Consider the following 13,652-nt stretch of genomic DNA (forward strand, 5'->3'; position numbering starts at 1 on the left):
GATAATGTTTAGGTTAGTAACATATTTTGGCAGATGTATCTAACTAACTAAGTTTTTCATTACACAGGTACCATAATATATTAAAGTAAATTTTAATTTGTTAGAGATCGTTTGATGATTTTTGTCATCCACGGAATTCAATAAACTCCTATTTTTGCCTATATATTCTTGTATTGTGTAACAAGCTTCATCTATAGGTAATACTTTGCTCTATTGTAGGTACAGAACAAAAGTTTAATGAATATGTAATGGACACTAGATAGCTCATGTTAGGATACCCCACAGCACTCTTCTTAAAGAATTAGCGATTGCATTAAATATTTGACTTAATAGTTTTACAACGTCTCCCATATAGAGGAAAATATTGCTATAGTAGGTCAATAATGCTGAACGAACGATGTGTGAACAATCAACGTAAATATGCAATTCGATACGCCAAGTGTAGTGCCGCCATTAGAAAGTGAAGTTTTTATTGCCAGGGACAAAAAAAGTTTTTTTTTTTATATCAAATACGCCATCTATAAATATAAGTACTTAAGGAAATGATAATCATTTCTTTTATTACTAGACCGCTACCAACCTTGAGAATTAAGATGTTGTTGCCTTGATTGTAGTGAATGTAGCCCATATTCCAGACCGGAACACACCAATACTGTATATTTTTATTTGGTGTCAGAATAAGTATCTATATGATCAGTGGATTTTACTTACTAAGACTTAGACAAAGTTCTACAATCAAGGGAAGTTAGTTTTATTCAACTGGTTTGAAAACTTTAAAGATAAACATAAAAAACAAGGAATACCAGAAACTAAACGTAACCCAGTTTAATTCAGTCTATTTGCATCACTATCTAGTGGTAATATGCACAGTGTTGAAACTGTATTATGTTTTAATAGCATGCTAAGAATCGTTTAGTCTAAAAATAGCTTATCATGATAAGTCTCAAGCATATTTTTCCAATTACGTCAAAGATTAAGGCTTTATATTTATTGCTACGAAGACAAGACCAAGTAAAAAGTAATAGCATGTTACTTTCGCTGGGCAAAGGCAACTCTTCGTTTGACGAAAGGGACACGTGTGGTAGATTTTCATTCAACTTCTAGGTTTTCCCATGAGATGACTCAGATAATAGAATTAAAGGAAATTGACAGACAGACCGTTTACACAAGGGCAAGTGCCACTGACCTAATAAATGTATGTAAGTTTACAGTGTCCTAAGCAAATGTCTTTGATTGAGTCCGTCCGAATCTGTATCCGTTTTGTTCTAGCTCAGTCCAATTTGAAAGTAAGATATTTACGGACTATTCCTGTTTCTAAAACTCCTAGACTTTATATTATAAATTCAGTTTGATGTTAAATAATATTTAATAATTGATGGCGATCTTTGCTTCAGATATTGTGACTGATGATAATGGACTCTCCATTACAGTGAGGCTGTTTCGTGTTCAATTTTATTGTTTTTTAAATGTATCTTTGGAATCTTTCAATATGGAAGCTTTGGTACAGATTTTTTTCTAGTAAATCAATGTGATGTTTAATAAATATTTTTTTAATTCGACAATGATATTTAAAAAGTCTAGATATCGTAAAGTGAGACGTAGTTTTCCGCGGCATGCGTGTCGCGAGCCGTGGCGTAGGTCGGGCGTGGTGTCGACGCCCGCGCAATGTCACCCGGTGAGCTCCTCCTCTTCCCCTCCCTACACGGCCCCCTAGGTGAGGGGGCCTCGCGGCTAAGTCTGCGTGTATCCACTGCCCTCGAATAATTTCCTAATAGCAATTGTACGGCGCCTCTAATCTTACTTTTACCTACTTTCCTCATATCATGCAAGATTCATTAAAACAAAACACCCTGATGTAAAATTCAGGATCAATTGATTTGAAATTCATATTTAAACAAGGAATTGTTAAAAAAAATAGAAATAAAAAATCGCGATTCAATCTAAAAAAATCACCGAAATAGCGATTTCAATTGTTATTTCTTCAATATAAAATGAGCTTTGAGCTAAAATGGAAGATGTTACATTTACGAATGTTTTTTTTTTTTTTTGTTATCTAGAAGGAGTTATAGTCATTGCGACCGGAACTCGTGGCTCACGCGTGGTGCTAATTGAGCTCCTAAGTTCGCTTTTGGGGTAGGTCGCAACAGCGTGGTTACATAACATGCGTCACGTTCTCTATCTTCAGGTTCTTTTGAATGTTACGTTCGTCCGCGTGCTGATACTGGGTGCTGTCGGTCGTTAACCCTCCGCTATCTGCATTATTTAGCTCGGCTCAATGTCGGCGCAATGTCGAATCGCTAGAGTTCACAGACCGCGACGCCGCCTTGCGCCTTACCGACCGCCTTGTTCTAGCTAATTTTTATCGTACCTCATTGCTTGAGTTTTGGTCGTGACTAATTTATTAAGCGCTCGCATCGATTAAATGCATTCAGCGTTACCTTATTTTTGATAACGTCATTTTATATCCACATAATCAATTATGATATATGAAAAAATGATTTTTCCTCGATTCGTTATGCCTTTAAATTCTCAAATTGGAATCCTTGGCGAACCTAATCTTTAATTCGATGACTAAGATATCGAACTCTATATATAGTTTGACTAATTATTTACCTACAAGTAGTGTTCGAACGGTGAGCGTATGGTTTACTATATACCGTTTCCAGTCCGCCATCGCCCCGCACTCGGTCTGTGGGCTGAGGGGCGACTCGACCTCGATCGCGCGGAAACAGGCGCGGTCAAGGCCGCAGTCTAGACGCAACCCCCTCCCCCCGCCACCCCCTACTTCTAAACCCGCTTGTCATACCCCCACTATTTATTTTTACCTCACAGCCGCCGCCGAATTTGCCTGGGCGAAGCTTTTCGTAGGCGTGCGAACCTGACCTACCCATACGTAACGCTATATATGACGGTTTTGCGCTAGCTAATTTGCTTCGAACAAAGGCACCCATTATGTCTATGATGTTTCTGACATTAATTATGCACTCCGTCCGATTCATGCCCCGCGGTTTGACATTGATGAATTATTAACCAAAAGTAATCATTTGAGAATTATAATCGTTACCTAAAAATGCTATTCGTAACCTTTTCATTTTAGTTTGCTTTTTTTTTAAACTTGTACATATGACTTCGAACTGTATTTAAATGACTTTTTTATTTTCTTTACATTTTGTAGATTGCTTATATGATAAGATCATTTTTAATTATGACGTAAACTCGTTGCTAGAGTTTTTAAAATGTGACACCTTTGTTCTGGAGGATTTTTTTTTATAATGGTCTAATCACGGTATTAAGGCCTTGGTTTTTATATAAACACCTACTTAACTACGTACTGTTATTTTTAAACTGTAGGAATGTGATTTATGATGAGAGCCGTGAACTAATCGTCTGTAGTAATTTTGTTGCAATAGATTTGCATAAATTGCTGTCGAATTTTATTACCTTTCTCATTATTCTGCTTCGACATTTGCATCACAAATAAATTTGATAACATTGTTATTGTTTTTATCCATTGCTATTCAGTAATACCGGGACCTCTACAGGTGAATAACCTTACAATAATTGACATTGAAATTTTTACATAACGTGTACATACGATTATGTGTATAATATATGTGCTGATTAAACACGAAATTTATTTAATGATTCATCGTAATTTTGCGTGAAAAATTTATTGGTAAAGTTTAAATAAAAGTTCATAATGTTCGAAATTTAAAATTTGTATCAAATTAACGTTATGTTCGTTCATTTATTTTGTCTGATCGAACAAAGTCGTCTATTGTTTAACTGCCTCGAAGATACAGCGCTTTGATAAAAATGTTGTAGTGAAGTCATCGGCGACCGGCGGCGAATAGCTAATGTGCCGACCTTGGGCAGCAGACCACACGCAAATATTGCATATCTATACTAATAAGATCGTTGAGATTATAAGTATATGAAAAAAATATTGCAGCTGCCATAAGCCCTTTAAATTTTATTCGTATTTTTAAAGAGTATCAAAACGAGCTGATTACGACGGATTATGCATAATCAAAACTTCGATGTGGATATGGCAACATTGGCAGCTGTTTAAATAAGTTCCTTTGCCACTGTTTCGAGCAATTTTGATGATGTAATAATAATGAATTTCCTTGTCTGAAATAAATTTGCAATATAGGTATACCTACTCTTTAATATTAAACCCAACCAGACTCAAACAAACTGTACGGAACGCCTGAACAAATGGTTTCGCGGAGTATAAATCAAGTTGTCCAAAATTATATTTTAAAATTGATGAAAAAAATCGAGCAAAAACTGGTCGAGGTCTTTTTAGCGAGGAAGAAGTAGTCAGTTTAGTATTTATTTACAATATGTATGTTAAACGTATGTTGTGTTAATTTCTGAAATCTCAGTAACAAATATAAAATAAATCTTTTTCAACCCACGTCTTTTTCAAGTTTAGGGTTTAATAGTCCATATTAATGCATTCATTAATGAGCTAATTTCAAAATTATTTAATTTTTAAGAGTATAGTTAATATTTATATTAAAATTGTCTACTGTTTGTGATTCTACGGATCGATGCGTACAGCGCGTGCTGGTGCGTACTCTCCTGGAAGGGACCTTCGGTGCCACTTAAATTTGGTAACTTGAAATTTATAATCGTTTCGTTGAGACTTTAATGAGCTATTTTTTAAAATAAATTAAATATATGACTATTCCGTTTTTTGTAGTCAATTAAATAAATTCAGAGTTATTAAAGTATATTCATGCAACACCAAAGTTAAAATGAATTATTTAGTTTTGGCATACTTTAAGAATATAAATGTTGAGTCACAAAAAATAAACTGCACATAATTGTACAGTACCCACAATACCTATTCTTATGCGAATATTAATCTATAAGTATACATTTGAGACAGCGTGGCAACTGATTAATATCGAATAGGTACCAATAGCTTGCAAGGTTTGTAACGAAAAAAAAAATGATAAGATAAGAAAATGATAAGTATGGAAAAATACAGCACGGTTTCAATAAACGTCGTGTTGAGGTAGGTCCGGTTGTCATAAACAATAGGCCGTCGCGACGCTAACTTTTTTTCCGTTTCTATTAGAGCGTTGCGTAGTCTGATTACTTACTATGCATATTTCTATTGTAACGGCATACAGTCCTATTTTATTTTATTTATTTTTTTTATAGGTAGGTGGACGAGCATATGGGCCACCTGATGGCAAGTGGTCACCATCACCCATAGACAATGACGCTGAAAAAATATTAACTATTCCTTACATCGTCAATGTGCCACCAACCTTGGGAACTAAGATGTTATGTCCCTTGTGCCTGTAGTTACACTGGCTCACTCACCCTTCAAACCGGAACACAAGAATACCGAGTACTGGTGTTTGGCGGTAGAATAACTGAGCCCGTCTGGGTAGGTATCACCCTTAGTGGGTGGTACCTACCCAGACGGGCTTGCACAAAGCCCTACCACCAAATAAACTTACACTAAGTTTCCAATTGTACAAATAAATGTACAATAAAAATGAAACTCGAGTAATTTATGAAAATGATAAATTGCAAGTATCTCAGAAGAGAGTACTTACGTTTCAATTCTTTTAGGTCGTGGTTTGAAAATGAAGGAAGGGAATATAAAAATGCACCAGGGTTTTCTCAGAAACTGTGCCTATTAATATTGCCGCATAGCGATGTAAAAAGTCGCATGTTCGATCGTGATCCCTTACCCCCCCTCATAATGAGTGTTACGCTTAAAAATAGGGGTAAATAAAATATTAGTAATTTCTTAATTAATTTGGGGCATTGCTAGTATTACTTTCATATATATAGGTACTCAAAAAACGTAATAATTAATTCCATAAGTTATGTAATTCATTACAATAAAAACAATACATTAATTAAAACAAAGATACCTACTCAGTAAAAAGATTATTTGCCGAAGAATTTTTTTTCTTCCGTTAATTCTTAAATGTTTGTTAACTAAAAAAACCGGTATGTACGTACATACATTTATTGCCATTAGCATTGATATGCCCGTCTTATCGTCATGGTAATATCATGCATGCTTAATCCAGACGGTGTTACGGTTGAATAATTTAAGGATTGATACTGCGTTTTATGAGGATATCTTGAAAGGAAATAAAATCGTATGTAGGTAATGTTTTTTAAATAGTTTTCGCGGCGTCTTTTCCGGCATGTTAGGAGGGGGTTGGGTATCGTAGGTGAATGTGGCCTATGGGGTTCAAGCTTGCTTCATACCAAATTTCATTAAAATTAGTTTAGTTTTGACAGTGTAACAGACGGCCATTTTAAAATTGATATTGTACATTGTAATAATTGTATTCATAAGTGTGTGCCCAAATACTGGAACACTATATGCCCGAACTCTCAAAATCTGATAAGACCTAACATGCCACTGAGCAATTTAACGAGGTAGTTAAGCTCTTTCATTATCCAATAACCTCTGAATGATTCAAACAGCTCTATATGAATTTCGACATTCAAATTAAAATTTTGTATACGATATGTAGAAGTGTTTCTTTTACTACAATTTACCATAATATATATATTTCTTTGATACTTGCCTAGTGAAGCGAGTGTTACATGTTTCATGATTTTATCGTAACGATTTACCGATTTATTTAAATATTTATCAAAACTTTTTTTTTATTTAATTTTATTAATTACTTTGATACTAAAAATATTTTGAACGTTCTTTGTTGAATTTTATTATATACCAATTATGATTTGTTTGGAAGAAATAAAATTACATCAATTTAATAGTGCAGAAAAGGTAAAATTATTAATATTTTACCTTATACAATTATATTTTTTGAAATCAGCATTTAAATAGCGCTTCGATTGCCGAAATTATTATACACAATTGTACTCAACCCGTCTCAGGTTGAGGTAGTCTTTTTTTAATCCAACAGTTTTTGCTGTGGCCGACTGGCCGCTGTAACCTAAATATGTTTCACGGATTCTTGTATGCGGGTATTAATAACTTAAGATACTTACGATATATAAACATTATACAACGTATAAATTGTATTTTCAAACTATACGGAGTATCATACCCCTTTGTTTATTACTATAAATATATATTTTTTTATCATTAGATAGGCACTATATTATTACAGTTGTCAAAAAGTAAAGATAATTCAATTACATTTTGAAATTAACGTTATAAGAATCAGTTTCCGTTACTTTGAAATTTTATCATCCTGACTGAGCCACTTTTACTCTTATTATCTGTGAGCGTTTGTAATTTAATTTGGCTTGCGAACAAAAAATGGTAGAATGGGAGACCTTGAAATCGATATAAATCGCGTAAGCACGAGAATTTCGGCGCGTTGTGGCGCAAAATAGATATTCATAATAACAAGCGTTCAGTTCATCGACCGTGCGTCCGTGGGTTCACCTTGGTGTCTCGTAGATAAATGGCAATTCGGGTAACATGGCGCCCCGGCCCCCGCGGCCGACTGCTCAAACGCGCAACGATGCCGCTGTTGGGATAGGCTTACTGTGTCTAGCCCAAACTCATTATACATATCCGTTACTCTTGCTGCGTGCGTCATATTTCATACAATTATTTAGCAGTAATTAAAATAACTCCGAGGCATTTTTTTTTTCGGTTACTTTGAAATATTTCCCAAAAGATTTGATCAGTTGGAGACGATTTTGTGTAGTGCACGAGTTTCAATTTATTGTGAAGTAAAAATTGTAATTGTATTTTTGTTTTGTAACTATAATTAATATTTATCATAACCTATTGATCTCTTAAACTCAAGTTTACATATAATACACGATACCTTATTATCGATGCTTTATGTTTTAAATAATACTTTCTATAATTATTTTTAATTTTATTAAGTCTTTGGCTGGTTTATTGGTAATTCAAGTTCTGGACTCTATGTACATTGTACATGGATTGATATTCAATATTGGAATGATATCTACAGCTTGTAAGCGAATTATGAAACTGGGTTTATCACGTTATATAGGTCTTGCGTGATCGAGTGCTTTGTATAAAACTACTGATTGCGTCACGATATATTTTTTTATCGGAAACCGACAATGTCAAGAGTGCGTTGAACCCCGCATCGCATCCTTGAAAAGTTTGTCGTAAATAGATAATTTTTATTTTCGCTATCCGACTTGGTACATATTATTATCTCCAAACTTATCGCTTCGCTTATTTTTATTTTATAACAGCATAATTTGTTTTGTTTCTGATCAATTTTAGTATAAATAATAATTTGTTTCGTACGGATTTTTGATTCTTTTTTTAAATTTGCATTAATAAGTTTAATTTATCATTTGTTATTCTCTGTGGCATACATAATTAAGTTCATAGTCTGTCGTGTTATTAGAAAGTTGTTTTTTTTTAATAGTCGTTGTATTAAATAACGATTTTTTGTCTTTGTTAACACGCTATCATGTAATAAGCGAGAATGAGTCGAAGCGATTAGGGCTTTTTGCTTCATCAACTCTAATTGTTTTTTTGCGGCTTCTTGTCTGTGACGTATTAGTTTTGCTCTGCTTCCTGTGAAATATTATCTCTAAAACTATATAGACTATACTAAAATAACCCTAGAGTTTCCGAAGCTATGGTCAAAGTCAGACTAAATTATTTACCTTAATCTGGGCGCTCTATCAGGCTCAGCTCTCATCGGCTGTTATGGGTTTGCTCTTAATTTCTTAGAAAATAGTGTATCTAATGTAATGTGTAATAGATGAGCATCGAACCTGCATTTTCCTCATCGCTTAGCGGATAGTGTACCGTTAAGTCAGTGAGACGCGTAGATTAAAATGAGTTTGTTAAACAGTAAATATTTTTTTGAATACCTTAAACGATATCAAGTGAATCACGATATATAATCTAAAACCTATCAACTTATGTAGGAATATATAAAGTTAAAAAAGGCTAAAACGGATTAAACAATCCGGATTGCATTTTTTTTTATTTTTTTATTTTACCCAAAATTTTCGACTGACACCATATGGTCAACTGAGCAAAGTAATTATGTAGTTGACCACGATGATGATGCCCGGGCTACCGATTTCGGTCACGATTGTTATTCACAAGCGAGCTTACTTCGTAGGAAATATGGTAGTAGTTAAGGGTATACGCATATCCTTTTCTCTTTACTTCTCATGATCCGATGCAATGACATCCTCACCATTGAGAATTGGTTAACTTGTACTTCCTTTCCGAGGCTCGTGAGTGTATAGATGCTCTGCTAACTTCCAAACTTTGCTCTGCTATCAAGGTTGGGATTTATCATACTTGGTCTGGGTATCTTCTGCTCATCTGATACAATCAAATAGCAGTACGCAGTATCACTGTGTTCTGGTTTGAAGGATGAGTGAGCCAGTGTAACTATAGGACTATGGCACATGACATCTCAGTTACCTAACATGTTTAGTGGCGCATTGGCGATATAAGATGATTATTATTTTGTACAGTGCATATTATTTGTATGGGCGGGTGTGACCAACTATCATAGGGCCCATTTTCTCATGCGCTTATTCTTCTATCTATCTAGTGATCGTCAGTCCTATGAGTTATACCAAGAGAGACTTATTCGGTTGCCATTTGCGTTTGCGCATTGACGATGTAAGGAATGGTTAATATTTCTTACAGCGTCATTGTCTTTGGGTGATGGAGACCACTTACCATCAGGTGGCCCATATGCTCGTCTGTCGACCTATTCCATAAAATAAAGACAGTTTTATATATGTTTCTGATGACTGATGTCTATATCAGGTACAGATGATGTCGGCGGTGAGCGGGGAACCGTTGCTACGCAGAGTGAAGCAGGAAGCCGAGCCGCCGCCGCAGTACTCTCCATCAGAGCAGCACCGACCCATGCAACTCCTGGAGCCGTGTAATGTAAGTAGGAACATCATTTTCCTGTAGGGCTTTGTGTTTGTTACACTGATTTTTTTTTCAAGCATTGTTGGAAAATCCATTTACGTGTACTTTCTGTGATGTAAAAAGTAGGTGGGATTCCAGGCCGAGTGCCAAATTTGTTATGAGCACATAAAAAACTTATCACGTGACATGTTTGCTTCCTTTCATAAAATATCGAAAATCAAAGAATTCCGGATATGTCTGTCACGTGTTCCTAGTGTTTATTTAGAAAATAAGTGATTATTCAATTGTTTACCTGTTGGTTGTGCCTACCTCAATATTGTGTTACGTGTAAGGTAACAGACTTACACTTCTCCATTCCGTAATAATCTAATTTGATCTGAATCCGTTTAGCTGTTTGAGCGTAATGGTATTGAATGATCATATATGTTGTTTTAAGAATTCAGATCTAAGCCGGTATCGAGCATGGTTTTACATTATTCTACTTTGTCATTTCTTTTATAATTGGTACAGAAGCTCAACTATGGTTACGAAACCAAAGACTAGTACTAAACGTCAATGCATCTAACCGAAGAGGGAAAGTATTACCTATAGTTTATAGTATTATATACATATGCGTTTATACTTCATTGAATGGGTTAAAATAGTAAAAAAATGTATGAAATATCAATGAATTAGTTGCTGTAGAATTTGTTTTCTGAACATATTATTATATTAAAGTGTACGAAGTTTTGGAGGCGCGTAAAGAATGCTGAGGTATTAAGCCACCTCTGTGCAATAAAGTGTCAAGATTATATTTCGGTAACGTGTAATGATTTGAATTTTACATCTGTCTAATGCAAAAGTATTAATAAATACCTACATGATATGATGTAAGACCTGTTTGCCTTCAATTCTAGTTTTCAAACGACGACTGCCATTTTTTTTAGTAGGTAAATGTTTTAGCGGATTTATGTGGAATTTATTGTAATCTATTTGTAATGAAATTGTTACTGTGATTTCGCGTTTCAGCTTGAACTGGAACCTAAAGAGGAGGTCAGGTTCTGCGTGTCACCCGGCGAGGGTGGTATAGTGGGCAACACGAGCCCGGAACAGCAGCACTGCTCGTCGACCACAGCCGCAGCAGCGAGCGGCGCCAGAGACGATGACGCGCCGCGCAGACTGTGCCTCGTGTGCGGCGACGTGGCCTCGGGTTTCCACTACGGTGTCGCCAGCTGTGAGGCGTGCAAGGCGTTTTTTAAGAGAACCATACAGGTCAGTGATATTTCATTTATTATCGATGAATAACGTAAAGCAACAGTACGTAGATGTAACGCTGCCAGGTAAGACGAAAGACGTTGCCTGCTCTTAAATTTGGAATTATTTCACCACGCTGCTCCCGGATTGGTTGGTATACAAGCTGCATTATTTTATAACTCTCCGATGTGTTCCTTCACAGCCGAGCACAAAACTTACTCAAAACAAAAAAAAAAAAAACAAACGAAAAGGCAATCTGGATTTGAACTCGCCATCTTCACTTGAGGTTATTTGACTGAGTGATTGAATTGGCAGGGCAACATAGAGTACACGTGCCCGGCGTCGAACGAGTGCGAGATCAACAAGCGTCGGCGGAAGGCGTGCCAGGCGTGCCGCTTCCGCAAGTGCCTGCGGACGGGCATGCTGCGCGAGGGCGTGCGCCTCGACCGCGTGCGCGGCGGCCGCCAGAAGTACCGGCGCGCGCCCGACCAGCCCGCCGCCAACCAGCCGCGACCGCAGCTCGACGAGATCAAGGTGAGGTAAAAAGTAAAGTAAAGTAACAGCCTGTAAATTTCCCACTGCTGAGATAAGGCCTCCTCTTCCATTAAGGAGAGAGATTGCAACATATTCCAAAACGCTGTTCCAATGCGGGTTGGTGGAATGCACATGTGACAGAATTTTGATGAAATTAGACACATGCAGGTTTCCTCACGATATTTTCCTTCACCGCCGAGCACGAGATGAATTATAAACACAATTAAGCACATATATGTAGTGGTGCTTGCCTGGGTTTGAACCCGCAATCATCGGTTAAGATGCACGCGTTCTAACCACTGGGCCATCTCAGCTCATACACTTCACACCGATGCTACTTTTATATTCCTGTACCGATTTATACTTTTTCATGATATGGGTCACTTCCGCTCATGGACAATGACGCTGTAAGAAATATTAACTCTTCCTCACATCACCACCATACCAATCTTGGGAACTGAACTGAAAATGTTATGTCTCTTGTGCCTGGATTTACACTAGTTCACTCACTCTTCCAATTGGATTACAGCAAAAGTGAGTACTGCTGTTTTGCGGTACAATATCTGATGTGTGGAAGTCTTAGTACTAGTCTTAGTACGTAATCCCAGGAACACCATAAAGTATGTCCAGTTGTCCTTTTGATGTGTAGTAAAAATTCTTTCCTTTAATTTGATATTGCAATCCCGCGTAGATACCATCCAGCCAACATATATTCTATAGCCAACCAGCTATATAGTGTTGTGTTCCGGACAGAAAGGTGAGCAGAGAATGAGCAGTGGAACTACAGGCACAAGGGTCATAACAACTTAGTTCCCAAGTTGATTAATATTTTTACATCAACTACACTAAATAATGGGACGTGGTGACCAGTTACAATCAGGTGGTCCATTTGCTAGACCGCCTACGACTAAACTACGACATAAAAAACAATATTACTAAAGTAAAAAATTCTGTGAGAAATAAATTTCATTACATTAAAATCCAACGTCTCAAAACGTGGAACTAAAACTATTAAAGAAAAAAAAAACTATAACTTCTAAATTCAAATTAGTTAACGTGTCAACCCTGACCACGACCTAACCAAATGCCTTTTTATTTTCTCGATATGACGCTATCGTAGAACATTGACGAATTGACGATTCTATGACGTCACAGTTGAATGTCTTGCGACTTACGCGGTGTTTGTACAATGTACTGACGACGTAAATTCCGAAATGGATTAATATTCAAATTAAAACTTTGTCGTTAGGTAATATTTGATTTTTTTTTATATCTGTTTATAAATATACAAGTTATATCAACGTTTTGTTCTACGCTTGCAGGAAAGTTTAAATGAGTTTATTTGTAATAGAATTTTATTATAAATAATCTCATTTAAACTTTTTAATGAAGTGTGTGTAAGTGACAGAGAGATATATATATTCATAAATACAAAATGATTCCCTAGTTAATAGTTAATATGCGAACGAATCATATCTGAAAGAAACAAAATATTTGAGTTATCAATTGGTCATCAAAGATTTTAATAGATTTTATGTAAACTTAGGAAATAGTGATTCATATATGTATGCTTAGATCTTTAAAATTACGCAACGGATTTTGATGCGGTTTTTTAAATAGATAGATTGATTCAAGAATAAGGTTTATGTGGTAGAGAATGACCGTGAGCATTATAAGATATTCTGCAGTATTTAGTATCCGCATTGCAACCGTGTGAAGCCGGGGCGGGTAGCTAGTTTAATAAGGTTTAAAAAAAATGGGTTCGATATAATTCTATAACAGAAATGTGCACTAAGATGCGTTTCTCCAAGTTAAATTATCGACTTGCATTGGTGTGAGTGATACTTGTGGCTACAGAATGTCTTAGTGTGCGTGAGACGTCTAAGAGTAAGGACAGCAAAAAAATTTAATCTAAATTATATTTTTAACAATAAAACGATAATTAAATGTGAACAGCGCGCCTTCGTGATCGTGAGTGAATAGATCGTATATTATGTAACAAACTTTTATG

At 35.9% G+C, this 13,652-nt stretch overlaps 1 protein-coding gene across 3 annotated transcripts in view; it reads left to right on the forward strand.

Moving 5' to 3' along the window:
• The window catches only part of LOC124538290 (steroid hormone receptor ERR2), a 34,753-nt gene that overhangs the window by 14,628 nt on the left and 6,473 nt on the right, over positions 1 to 13,652 (forward strand). For all 3 annotated transcript variants that reach the window (XM_047115301.1, XM_047115300.1, XM_047115299.1), the window contains 3 exons: positions 9,764 to 9,889; positions 10,883 to 11,125; positions 11,423 to 11,641. In XM_047115301.1, coding sequence (XP_046971257.1) covers positions 9,770 to 9,889; positions 10,883 to 11,125; positions 11,423 to 11,641 — 582 coding nt within the window. In that variant the 5' untranslated portion in view covers positions 9,764 to 9,769. The remainder of the gene's footprint in view (positions 1 to 9,763; positions 9,890 to 10,882; positions 11,126 to 11,422; positions 11,642 to 13,652) is intronic.

The sequence above is a fragment of the Vanessa cardui genome, chromosome 20 (genome assembly GCF_905220365.1).
Source record: "Vanessa cardui chromosome 20, ilVanCard2.1, whole genome shotgun sequence".
Taxonomy (NCBI): domain Eukaryota; kingdom Metazoa; phylum Arthropoda; class Insecta; order Lepidoptera; family Nymphalidae; genus Vanessa; species Vanessa cardui.